This window comes from Amblyomma mixtum, chromosome 8 (genome assembly GCF_055824585.1).
Source record: "Amblyomma mixtum isolate Tamu chromosome 8, ASM5582458v1, whole genome shotgun sequence".
NCBI classification, from domain to species: domain Eukaryota; kingdom Metazoa; phylum Arthropoda; class Arachnida; order Ixodida; family Ixodidae; genus Amblyomma; species Amblyomma mixtum.
The window spans coordinates 52,218,849-52,231,276 of record NC_143019.1 but is presented as its reverse complement, the minus strand read 5'-3'; the positions used below and the strand labels follow the sequence as shown (position 1 = coordinate 52,231,276).

The 12,428-nt window shown below is 41.6% G+C and overlaps 1 protein-coding gene across 1 annotated transcript in view; it reads left to right on the top strand.

The window, feature by feature from the left end:
• The window catches only part of Fancm (FA complementation group M), a 39,931-nt gene that overhangs the window by 21,927 nt on the left and 5,576 nt on the right, over window positions 1–12,428 (top strand). The window contains exons 15-22 of the mRNA XM_089557995.1: window positions 825–1,851; window positions 2,669–2,769; window positions 3,897–4,017; window positions 4,831–4,877; window positions 4,962–5,091; window positions 5,573–5,781; window positions 8,145–8,582; window positions 10,793–10,846. Of these exons, the coding sequence (XP_089414121.1) occupies window positions 825–1,851; window positions 2,669–2,769; window positions 3,897–4,017; window positions 4,831–4,877; window positions 4,962–5,091; window positions 5,573–5,781; window positions 8,145–8,582; window positions 10,793–10,846 (2,127 nt within the window). The remainder of the gene's footprint in view (window positions 1–824; window positions 1,852–2,668; window positions 2,770–3,896; window positions 4,018–4,830; window positions 4,878–4,961; window positions 5,092–5,572; window positions 5,782–8,144; window positions 8,583–10,792; window positions 10,847–12,428) is intronic.

Genomic DNA, 12,428 nt, shown 5'->3' with positions numbered 1-12,428 from the left:
CGTTTGGCCAGAAGTCACTATTAGGCAAAGTGTATAAAGATGTGATCACTGGAGGTATTTTGTCATTATTATTAGTATTAAAGTAGGTCTAGCGTATGAAAACAAAAGTGGGAGGAAAGTTACTTCGGCTCATATTGGCTTCTGTGCTGTCCGTATTGTCCATGTGCTTTCATGCTTGCTTCAAAATTAATCGTGACCTAGGTAGCTTACAAGCATTCTATAGTTGTTCACTTGAGCTGTCTGGTTCATGTGATGGAAGTGGAAAGCAGCTCAAAAGACTAAGAAATAATAAAATATAAACGTATTATAACAATGCTGACCTGCTAAACTCCAGTGCATCACCTGGCATCCATCATCAACTGTACCAAATAGCTGAGTAGCCCACCCCTCATTCAGTACTACTTCATTGGGGGCCTTGGAAATATTAATAAGTAAATAAATATAATAAATATGCATTCCCTTCAAGGCTTTGCCTCTTTTAATCTCCAGACACTGTTTTGTACTCCTGACAGCTGTGATCCAGAACCCAAGGCTCCATTAAATTTATTGCATGCAAAATGCAGCTGCCACTCACTGGTTATGCTAAAAATGCGTTTTTGCTGGAAAATTTCGAGCACAAGCCCTACGTTATACAATATGCAATATGAATAAGTAGATACGTATAGCTCCTGCTTGACAGGGTGGCATGGTTAACGAGTCCTTGTATCTAATACGTTAATTATAAATTTTAGCATGTACCAGCCTTTGCTTGTTCCTTGCTTTCCATGGCTACAACAGAAGGCACATGGAAAAACCTACAACATTCTCTTTTATCTCTGACGCAGCTGAATGCCACAGAAGCAAGAGTTTCGGCAAGAGCTGCAAGCCCAATTACGATTTTGTCACAGAAGCTGGAACCACCCGCCCACTCTACGCCTTGTCGGAACACTCAAAAGGCGATCATGGCCAGCAAAGCCAGGTCTTCGGAGGCCGCTTCCAGCATTGCCAGCAAACTCAGTGAGCCGTCTCCAATCAGAAAAACCGTTCCTACATGTACGGACAGTGATTGGGATGCGCTTGGTGACAGCGATGTTGAACTATTCCAGAACGTCTCCGATGGCCATGTTTCTGATCCCAGTGACGTGTCAGTCGATGAACAAGGTTGTGAAGACATGGGAATAACTGAGCTTTGCAACTTCATCGAGGAGAACTCAGTGGTTGAAGCAGCAAAAGTCGGTGAAGACTCAGTTTTCCACCGCAGCGAGCCCGCACAGATCGTACGCAGCACTGCAGTGAATAATGCAACCTCGCATGATCCTAGTGTCATCTGCAATGATGCTCCAGCCACTCGTTCTTCATCTGTGAACAAAAATAGCTCCTTTGGGCTCAGGAATAAGCCGGCTGGCTGCGTCAAGAGCCTGTCAATGAAAGAACTGAAAGATACGGGTAAAAATAGCCTGAATACAAATGAAGCTGTGGCTAAGACTTCTCCACGCTTGACGGAAATTAAAAGTCGGAACATTGTAGAAGGTAGTACGAACTGCCCTTCGACGCATGCTAGTGTCCATGATGACAGCGCTACTGCAAAAAGTTTCTCTTCTGTGCATCAGACTTCTGACCTGAACCAAACGTCTGCTTCGAAACGACCCTCGTTTGAGATCACGGTCGACTGGAGCGATTTTGAGTCTGGGAACAGTTCGGATGAACCTCCGGCACCAGTCAGGACCTTGACTCAGACCCAGAGGGGCAAAGCTTCCTTGCCGCTGACAGCATTCAGTACGAGTGGCATGACGCAGTCTCGCAACGTTCCTGTTGCTCTAGTCAAGCCCATGATGTGCAGCACAAGCAAGGTGACAGAAATTGTCAGCTCTGGTGAGTGCAAGTTTCCTGTGAAGGGACGTTTATGTTATTGTTTCTGTTGAGAAAGCAAGAACTTGAGTAAAGAATTGCACTAGTGTGTATTTTAAGTATATCAGAATTTTTGTGATCTGAATCTGACATTGCGCTGTACTATAAATAAGTACTGACAAGAAGTTATCAAACCAGGGCCAATGAGTTCTCATGGTTCCATTAACACATTCTCCACCACGCATTTCATGCATACTTCCCACCATGTATCATTGCCAGCTAACTCCACAACAGACATGATTAGAACAAAGCTTGTGCGTTTCTTGATTTTGTGTGTGACATGCGCACAACCAAAAAGTTGCGTCGTTCCATGCTAAACATCGGAGGTCCTTGAGCTCGTGTGATTATCAGCTCAGCAACATTACGTAGGATTCCATTCTGCAAGCACTGAAAACTAGAACTGGTCACTAAAAATAATTGCAGAATTAATTATTTCTGATGCTTTGGCAAATGGATCAGTAAGCTCTAGTGAAAGCACATGAAAAAAAAAAGGGGGTTCAAGAGAAAAAGGAATGGTGCGTCCAAAATTTTGTGCCGGTACCTCTCAAAAAACATTTGATGTGATAGAATTTCTCTGCTTATGCAGCATTTGTCTCAACATTCTGATGCTTTCGCAAGCGCCAAGCTTATGCTGTGAATTCGAACCTAGTGCTTTCTATTTTATGAACATAGGTACTTAAATAGGTGTATAATGAGCATAGTTACTGAATATGTTGTGAGTAGTGAGTGTGCAAGAGGGGTTTGCCTGGCTTCATTTTTGCAACATGACATTTTATTTCAGATAACGACAGCCCGGTTCGTGTGAGAAGAAAAAGGCCTCGTCAAAGACGAATATCATCCGCATCATCAACAGAGTCTGAGTCATCACCTCCTGCCATGCAGGTGAGTTGGCTTGTCATTATATATGCTTATTGGACATTGCATTGTCACTGAGAACACTGATACTGTGTATTTAGCGTCTATACCAACCTGTCCACTTATTGATAGTGTCATTGATCTGTACAGAAGCAACCGCATTAGCTTCCAATTAGTAGCAGTGCTTATCTGCTGCTTGCATGGTTTATACGTCTGGAAATTTTTTAGTGTAGAATACTTTGCATTGATATGCAGTGTACAGTTCACTGGCCGTCATAATATGAACGTACATAGTGACATTAACAGTACTTTCTCCCCCTCTATGATGAAATGTGGTACAGTTGTTACAAGAACAAGGCAGCAAAATTTGAAGGCTTCTTAGTCCTTCCATGTCATTTCTCATCATGCTATCATCATCATCATCGTCAGCCTAGCTATGCCCACTGCAGGGCAAAGGCCGCTCCTATGTCTCTCCAATTAACCCTTTTTTTTTTGCCAGCTGTGGCCACCGTATTCCCGCAAACTTCTTAATCTCATCCACCCACCTAACTTTCTGCCGTCCCCTGCTATGCTTCCCTTCTCTTGGAATCCAGTCTGACGTGATGGTTGATGTCCAACCATCATGTTATATAAAGGGTTAAAAACAGTCGTGCACGTTGATTTGCTAGCAGCAGTTAATGGGAGAATAAGATCCTGCATTCTTTGGGGTAATGACTTCATAAAGGAAGTACCCATTAGTTTCATGGTCTCTAAGCTGCTTTTTTATATCGTATTAATTTGTGCACCTTGCTTCCATCTCGGGACGTGTGTCTTGTAGATAGTTTTTTGTTTGTTTGTTTGTTTGTTTGTTTGTTTCAGTTGTTTCAAGACCCCTTCTTGATTGCAAAAGGGAGTTAGTGGTGTGTGAGCTGGTCTTCCTGTCAAAGATTCTGGCGCCCAGGAGAATGTCTCGCTGCCCACTCGCAAATTATGCTTCCTGCTTTTCCGATTAACAGGGACCGCATAAACCATTCCACACTGCTGCTTTTCTTGCTCTAGATCCTGCATTGTGCGATGCACCAAAAACATCAATCCGTTTATGAGCTCAGTATGCTCGCTTTGTTCTGTCCCGCACACATAAGAAACAAAAAAAATTGTCTTGCAACTGCTTTCAGAAGAAAGCCTCGAGGAGGGTCATCATTGACAGCGATGATGACTTCCAAGTTCTGACCTGCAAGAAGCAGGAGCAGCCTACGCAGAAGGAAGCAGCTTCACAAAGAAGATCTGGCAGGAAGAGTGAGCACATCCTTTTGCTTTGTCGAAGAGTGCTTTGGAGAGAGAATTTCTGCGAAAGTTTAAGCTTTCTCTTAACAGCTCGTTTGAGTACATAATTAATGCGAAAGCATTTCTAGGCTATGTCGGCGGGGTCGTGTCACCAAAACGTGTCACCAAAACGTGTCCCCAAAACATGTCCGCAGCAGTTGTGATGTTCTCAGAAGAGGTAGCATCAAACGAGTGGTTGTAATCGAAAGAGGACGATGTGAGGATGCTGCGCAAAAAAAGTTACGTGTATAGGATGATTAGTTAATTAATTAGAGCCGAAAATGTAGAAAAAAACGTCCAAATAGCACGGACGTCGATGTAGTGAATGGACAGCGAAACAGCCGTGGGTGGCAAAATGGTGGGAAAATAGGCAGAGTGAAAATAAAGTTTGAAATGAATTTAAATGTATTTGGTAAGTGATAATTAATTGAACAAAAAATTTTCATTGACATAGGTTAGTTAGTTAATTAATTATCAGCAAAAACCATTGGACGGTTGAATAGGCTGGACGGGGATGTAGTAAGTGGTCGGGAAAGCAGCCACGGCGCCAAATTTGAAAAACCAAAATGGTTGATTGAGATAGAAGAAGGTATAATCAGAGCAAATAAATGATCTTTAAATAAAGCATAAGATAATTGCACTAATTCAGTAGTTAAATTAATTAACCAACAAAAAGAAAATGATAAAGAGAGGTGACAAGTGCCGAGGAGGCGCCAATGCATTTGCATTGTCCCAATGCGGGTCGTCGCAGTGATCTCTAATTTTTGTAATCGCCTGTCTTTTCAGAGCGAGAAACCAGCACTCCTGCAAGAAAGAGGCCAAAGCAAACCACGGTTGAGTAAATGCATTGTGGCTGCCTCTTTGGTCTGCCTTTGTGAATGCTCTTATAAATTTCAACTATTTTTCTTGTTTTTCAGAAGAAAAACAAAAACAATTTTGTCGAGCAGGAAGCCGATGTTTCGGCAGATGTGATAAATTCGACGGACGAGTCTGAGAACAGCAGCCTTGATCAGCTGGATGAAAGCTTTATTGACGACCAGACACAAGGTGCGCAATTCTTTTCTGTTTTGTTGAGGTAATTATGAGAGCCATGCTACTAACATTCAGCATCACCAACCACATTATGTGAATCGAAAGAAATTGCTCTGGAAACGCCAGAAATAAATTGAAAGCAAATATGGTGAGAACATTGCCAGGCCATTAAAATCTCTGAGTTCTTGGTGTCGGATTCCTTTTGTTTGAGATATTCGCTGCTCATGTTGAGAGAATAATGGGATATGTTCATGCTCAGTTCATTCAGTTCATCCGGGAAGTGTGCTGCTGCGTCTTTGTATTGCTCAAAGAAGGATTAATCAATTGGCTTGTTTCTTCGTAGATTAAGCACATCTCTAAACATCCGGAGTTTCGTCTTTGTGAGCCAGAACAACACGTGAGTGACAGTGTAGCGACACAGATACACATGACAGGTCTGCACCAACATTCACTGTTCTTGACTCTGTGTGCGTGGCTTTTACTCTTTCTGTCGCAGTCCCGAACAAGACCCTGTACCTCCGAACAGTTCGCAGCCCAGTGGGCGCTGCTAAATTTAAAATTGGTCACTCTAATCAGGTTCGTTATTCTGAGGTGTTTTCACAATCCGTGCGTGAGGACGATGAAGACTACATCCAAGACAGCTTCTGTGTTGGTAATGACGACATCTCAGTATTGCACCGGCTGAGTTCTTCAGCTTCTGAAAAGGTACGCTGTTTCTTTTTTTCTGATTTCATAACGGATCCGCTTAGGCTAATCAGATGAGACAGGACATATGTGTGGAAGTAGTGGAAAAGTTATGTTTTTTTGTACCAGTAAGTAATCAGTGTCGTGACTTCAGACTTCAAATATAGTGTAACATTTCCTCTCAGAAGGCCATTTGCCTTTTCTTCTCCTACGTATGGAGAAAAAAAATAAATTCTTTTAAATCTTTTTAACTATTTGTGGCATTATTTAGGTTTAGGCTGTTAGTGTTCTTTTAAGAAGTTATAAGGGTTGGGTTTTTTTTAGCTTGATATTCTACTGCTATTAACCTTCTCCTTGTCAATATTTGTGAGAGCATGTCGGGATCTATTCTCAGCTGTTTAGCAAATGCCCTCAAATCATAGATCATTAGGTCAACAAGGCCAGTGCTAACTAAGGGTAGTGCAATTACCGTATTTTGTGGTCTCTAACTCGCACCCCCTGAAAAAGGCAGTTTGTCTGAAAAAAAAAAAAAAAAAAAACGCATGTAACTAGCACTTGTGTATAAGACGCCCTTTTTAATTCAATAAGAGTTATGAAAAAACCGCTGAGGATCCTGTTAGAGGGCGTGATGGAAATGCAAGCTTGCGGCAGCTGCCATGCTCAGGCGATCTTTGAGCTCTGGCTAACATGCTTTCTGCCCGTGGCCTGTCTTTATAGCGCGAAAGCGCTACTTCACCAGCAAAGCTGAGCAACCCGAGGGGCATGTAAAGTTACTAAATTTAGAGACGCACTAATCGAACATTACAGCAAATGAAAAATCAGCGTGATGCTTTGATTTTTACCATTTATTTGTCTTGTTACTATTTCCTCCTTCACCCTATTTGCCACCATGTATTGATTAGAACTGCATCTTAACATTTCACAGTGTATTCCAGTTTTTTTTTTTTTCATTTTTTTTAATTATTATTTTATTTCCTTTTTTTTACATTGCATTGTGTTGTATTTTACTGTATTAACATTGTTATTCTCTTTACATTGTATTTCAACTGTTCTTCCCCCCCCTTATGTAAGTCCCGAAAAGGGCCTTTAAGGGTACAAAAAATAAATGAATGAATGAACATTTAATGGACAACCAGTGGTGCAGGCCGTGGATAGCTGCTTTGTCAACTCGCGGAACCCCCCCCGCCCCCACTCCCAGCGCGCGGCTTCCGATAGTGACTGACGATAAGATCTTGCATGCGGTTCATATGTCCGGCTCAATTTAACTGCGTTAAAAACCCTACCTTTTTTTTTTTTTTTTTTTTGGCATCATCAATCGGGGCGCTGTTGCGCCTTTACACCAGTCCCAGATTACTTTTTTGCTAACATCAAACTGTCTGCCCGGTCCCTACCCTCTTGTTCATATTCAACGGCATGCAACCTGAATTTTACTTCATAGCTCCTTGACCTCGCAGGCATCATCATGTTGAGCGGGAGGCAACGGTTGAGCAATAACAACACACGGTGCATGCAAAGCCTAATGGATGTGATGCCAAAATCGTAGCGTGCGAGAATGTCGCTCGTCTGGATGAGGCAGCAGTGGTGCATAGCGCGTGCTGCCGCTACATGCAATCTATATAGTTATATAGTGATATATAGTTATATTTTAAATATAACTTGATTTTTCCTCATTTACACCCCGATTTTTCTTTTCTTATTTTTTTCAAAACGTGGCATGCAGTGGCACGTCATTTTTCAACATATAAAAGTCGCACCATTGCACACCAACACAAAATTCACAAAAGAAATCGCAGGTTATACACCGGAAAATACAGTATGCGTTAACTTTACAAGGTTGCAAGGAGCAAAATATGTTATGTTCAAGAAACAAATACAAACAGCCCAGGCACTTTCAACAGGGAGAACTAAAATTTGTGTATTGTGCTAAGGATTGTGCAAAATCCGCTTATGGTCAATCAGGGTTGCGCTGTCTGTTACTCTTTTAGCAGTACACTGCAAAATAGTGACCGTATTTGGTTATGCTTTTGGGCCGTGTCTATTGTTTTTGTTTCTAATTGTGTAGGGCATGACCACATTTTCAGTCAGTCAATCACTGACTCACATCAAGGTCTCGTAAACTGTTAAGAATTTAACAGTCTTCTGCTAGCACACTGGAGGTCATAAATACTCCAGAACTGGACCAGTGAGTAAGCCGGTATGTTTTAATGCATTTTTCTCGTACTTTACTGGGTGCGTATGTTGGTGGAGAGGGTAGCATGTCACGTGAGAGTAGTATGTAGCACCTGCTTTGCGAGACCCATTCAACCATGGCTGAAGGCGCACCTCACAGAGAGCTGTGGAGGTCTGTCATCATTTGAGAAATTTTTTCAATTTTGTTTCGTCAGGAGGAGCTTGAAGAGGACTCTCTACTGCGCAGCCCAGTGAAGACAAAGCTGCGCAAAAGGAGAATACAAATATTTTCTAGCGAAGACGAATCTCACTTTACGGAAGTGGTCGATAAAAGCCCGAAAGTCAGTGCTGACAACAGTGCCGTTAGTAAGAGAAACCAGTGTAAACTGCCCATACATCTGGACCGAAAAAGCCCAGGGCATGTCACGGGGCCTGAGATCTCGGGATGTGCATTAGCCGATTTGCCGGGAAATCGGCCAGCCAAGGTGGCGCCCGCCTCTGCGGCGGCTTCTACCCAATTGTCGTCGAGGGAAGAGCGGCTGCGTCTCCAGAAGATCAAGCAAGACGAGTTCCGTAGGATGCACATGGCAAGTCTCCTGGACACGACTAGCTCAGCTGCCGCCTGTGTTCATCGGTCGCCCGCTAAAGCTCAGGTAAACACTGGATTTGGTAATTGTTAAGTTGTACAAGAAAACACGAGAGACACAACTGTGAGAGATGCAGACTCTGCAGGTGGTGAACTAGCAGCTGATTTTGTTGCATGAGGAGCGTAATATGTATGTGGAAAAGATGACTGAGGTCATGAACTACCTTTGCAGGTACTTGAATACTGCTGCAGTTTTCAAAGCATGTGTCAAGTGCTTGACAAACGTCTCTGACGAAATAATCTTTGGCTGAAAAGTTGGCATGCCTCAATCGTTGTGACTGTAAACGACTTTCTGAAACTTGTTTGGTATGCCGTCGTTCTTAATTTGTTCAGCTTTTTTGTGTGCTAGCTGCGGATAGTAGCGATTGATTACTTGGTTGGTTGGAATATTTTGTGCAAGTGGCTTTTTCTGTCTTCTTAGAGCTTCTGTCTGTATCAGGACAGAGCTCATGTGCATAGTCTAGTGTTCGTTTGATGGGCAGGTGCACTAGATGACGAAAACTTCCATATAGAGCTGTCATTCTTGGAATAGGGGAGGGGGCAATGGTACGATGCTGAACTCTGACAAATAGGTAATCAGTAATTCTCATCAGGGAAAACTGGGGGTGTGCAAATACTAAAATTTTTTAACCGTGAATCGAATATTCTTGTATTTGATCCTCTGAAGAAATCAAATAATACATGTCAAAAATTATTCAAAACTATTTGAATACGGTCTTAAGTTTTTCAAATGGTTTTTAATAACAGACATGAAATTTGGATTCAGCATGCCATAGTTTTCCTCGACAACTGTTTCAAAAACAGGGTCCACTCCGACACTGCAAAGCACGCTGCTGCGATCAGTCTCTTGGTTCAGCACTGTGATGCAGTCCATTCATGTGGCATCGTTAATAATGTCCAAACTTATGGTCTCCGAGAATGGGTGACACGGCAGCGTTCAGCCAGGCTTAGTATAAATCAGAGGACATAACTCTTGTTCCTCACATCAACAAGTCGCCTCTGTGGCTCAGTGGTTATGGTGCTGGCCCAAAAGATGTGGGTTCGATCCTGGCCGCCGTGGTCACATTTTGATGGAGGTGAAATGCTAGAGGCCCGGTACTGTGCGGTGTCAGTGCACGTTAAAGAACCCCAGGTGGTCGAAATTATCTGGAACCCTCCGCAAGGGCATCCCCCGTTGCATGAGTCGCTGCGGAACATTAAACCTTATAAATCAAACCATCTTCTCATCAACTGAGGTGTGATGTTATTTTTGTTTTCCGTCGTCGTCAGTAAAAAAAAGACAATTTTTCTATGTCTATGACGTGACTGTCAGAGTTATTATATTGATTTTGGACTGCATGCCTCTATTGGGGATGGTTGTGCATACACCTTTAATTCTGGCTCTAATGCTTCGCTGTTTCGCATCAACATTCATTTTGTTCAAATATTCACACAAGTAGCGAATAATCATACGATTATTTGATTCGTATTCAATTCAGTATTCAATTTGGTTTCGAGAAGTACTCTTCGCACACTCCCTGTGAAAATATACTTGGTGTAAAAAAAGTTCCAGTTCTCTTAGACTGCATCTCTTTTCTGTGATATTTATTTGTGCCGCCCAAGAAACAGCATTCAGTCTTTTTATTGGTGTACTGTGAACGTAAAATGTGCAAAATCGAAGAGCTCTAGTTATCGCAGTTTTGAAATTGTGTACTAGGAAGAAGAATGTCAGCATGTTTAGGGTTGCTCATGATGCTGCTAAATGAATGTCGCAGACAATTTGTAGGAATGAGAGCATGCAGTTTTACTGCTGGAAGCATCCAGTTGTGACGAAGCGGCCTTTTCTGGAAAAGAAATCACATATCAAAGGTTGGTGTAAGCAAGGATGCTCAGCAGGGTATGCAAATTCGTACGAAAATTGCAAACTTTTATATGAACAGCCAGTCATTGCATGCCACTTCTACTAAGTATTTGCAGTTAACTGTTGTGAAAGCGAGACTTTAGGTACTACCTGTCAGAAAGGTAAATGTAATATGTAAGTCTTCGTTAAATGCATTCAGTTTGACATGTCATAGCAGGGCCGACATCATTGCAAACGCTAGTCTGCTAATGCTAAACTTTCAATACCCTAGCCTATTAATGCTAATATGGACTGTTTCTAGTGCCCAAGTAAATTTCATCACAAATATTAATGTGTCTTGAGATGGTTATGATTTTTGTACTTTTTTCTGTGTTCAGGTTGACAGCACTATTACAATTGTAGTGGGCACAAGGGAAATAGCATCAGGAACGGTAAGTATGGCACTTCAACAGCTTGTTTTGGCTCAGATGGAGTGAGAATTTACAGGCCTATTACTATTGGCAGCTGTCCTGTGGCATGTCTTTAGTGGTTTAAGTTATGTTGCTGTGATCCTTGTGTGCCATCCCAAAACTTTAAAATGCTGTGTACTTTTTAAAACATCGAATATCAGGTCGACTATAAGGTCAAAGAAGAGGTTCTATAATTGTGGACATTAGCATCTGAGAAAGCACGTATGGTCACACCATGCTTGGTATACATGCCATGGCTCTTTTAACTTCTGTCTCAGGAGCATAATTTTTCTTTTTTCACTGTGTTGTGCTGTTTGCTGAGTAGTCAATAGGAATCTACAGATTAGATTGAATAAGTTTGTTCTTTACTTGGAAGGTGATATAGGCGGATGTGATGTTGTAAGCCAATCAAAAGATGTCAGGCAGTCAAAAGATATTTCTTTCACAGCTTTAATTGGCACATGAGTACTGGTTCTGTACCTTGATGCATTTTTATGGGGATTGCATAGTTTAAATGAGTTTAGCCATCAAATATTTGGTTGCATGTTTTCTTTTTTGTAATGATGTATAGCACATTAGTATATATGTGAATCATTGCATAGTATTCATCTGCAACTGCTAAATAATTTACAAATACAAATACCTTTATTTCAACATCAGGGATGTTAGGGGTACACCCAAAAAGCCTATGATTGGCTTGACAGAGGGGCACATCCCCGTACATAAAAACCAGCAGCAACAGAACACGGACAGAACAATAAAAAAGACTACAGTGCATAGGTAAACATCATATTCAATAAAGATTAGTGAACATCTTCTTGCAATAATAGGTGAAGTCGGCAAGATTAACACGCAACGCTCAAAGGCATTGAAAAATGGAAAACGAAGGATAACAATCACAAAAGAAAGAGGGATAAAGGAGGAAAAAACTTGCAGTAAGAAAAAAATCGTACTGTTAGGTCCTCAGGGCTCATTGCGCCGATTAAGAAGAATTGGAATTATATGTCGCAGCATTTGACGACCATAATTAGTACGGAAGGATGGCACATACCAGACGTCGTTGTTACGCGTTGGGTACTAATTAGCTTTGGGCCGTAAGTTAACTGTGATATCAAAGAATGCGTCATGATTTTTCCATTTTCTTTCATATCGTTTACTTAGCAATAAATTATATAGGTCATTAATAGGAGTTACTTTTAATGATGCAAAAAGAGGTTGAGTGTGAGCAGTAAACGGGGCATTTGCAATGATACGAATGACCTTTTTCTGTATTTTCTGTAACCTATATGTATCTGACCATGTTGTTGTACTCCACACCAGATGACAATATGAAAGGTTAGATAGAAACAGTGCATTATAAACTGAAAGTCTGACACTCAGAGGTAGTAAAGAGCGGACTTTGTATAACATGCCTGTGCATTTTGCAAGTTTTTTTAACCAGATTGTCAATGTGTATGTCCCATGAAAGATTGCACTGCAGTGTCACACCTAGACACTTTACTGACGCCGCTATTTCAATGCTTTGAGAACCAAGCGTTAGTGTAGGTAAATGTTCTAGTTGTTT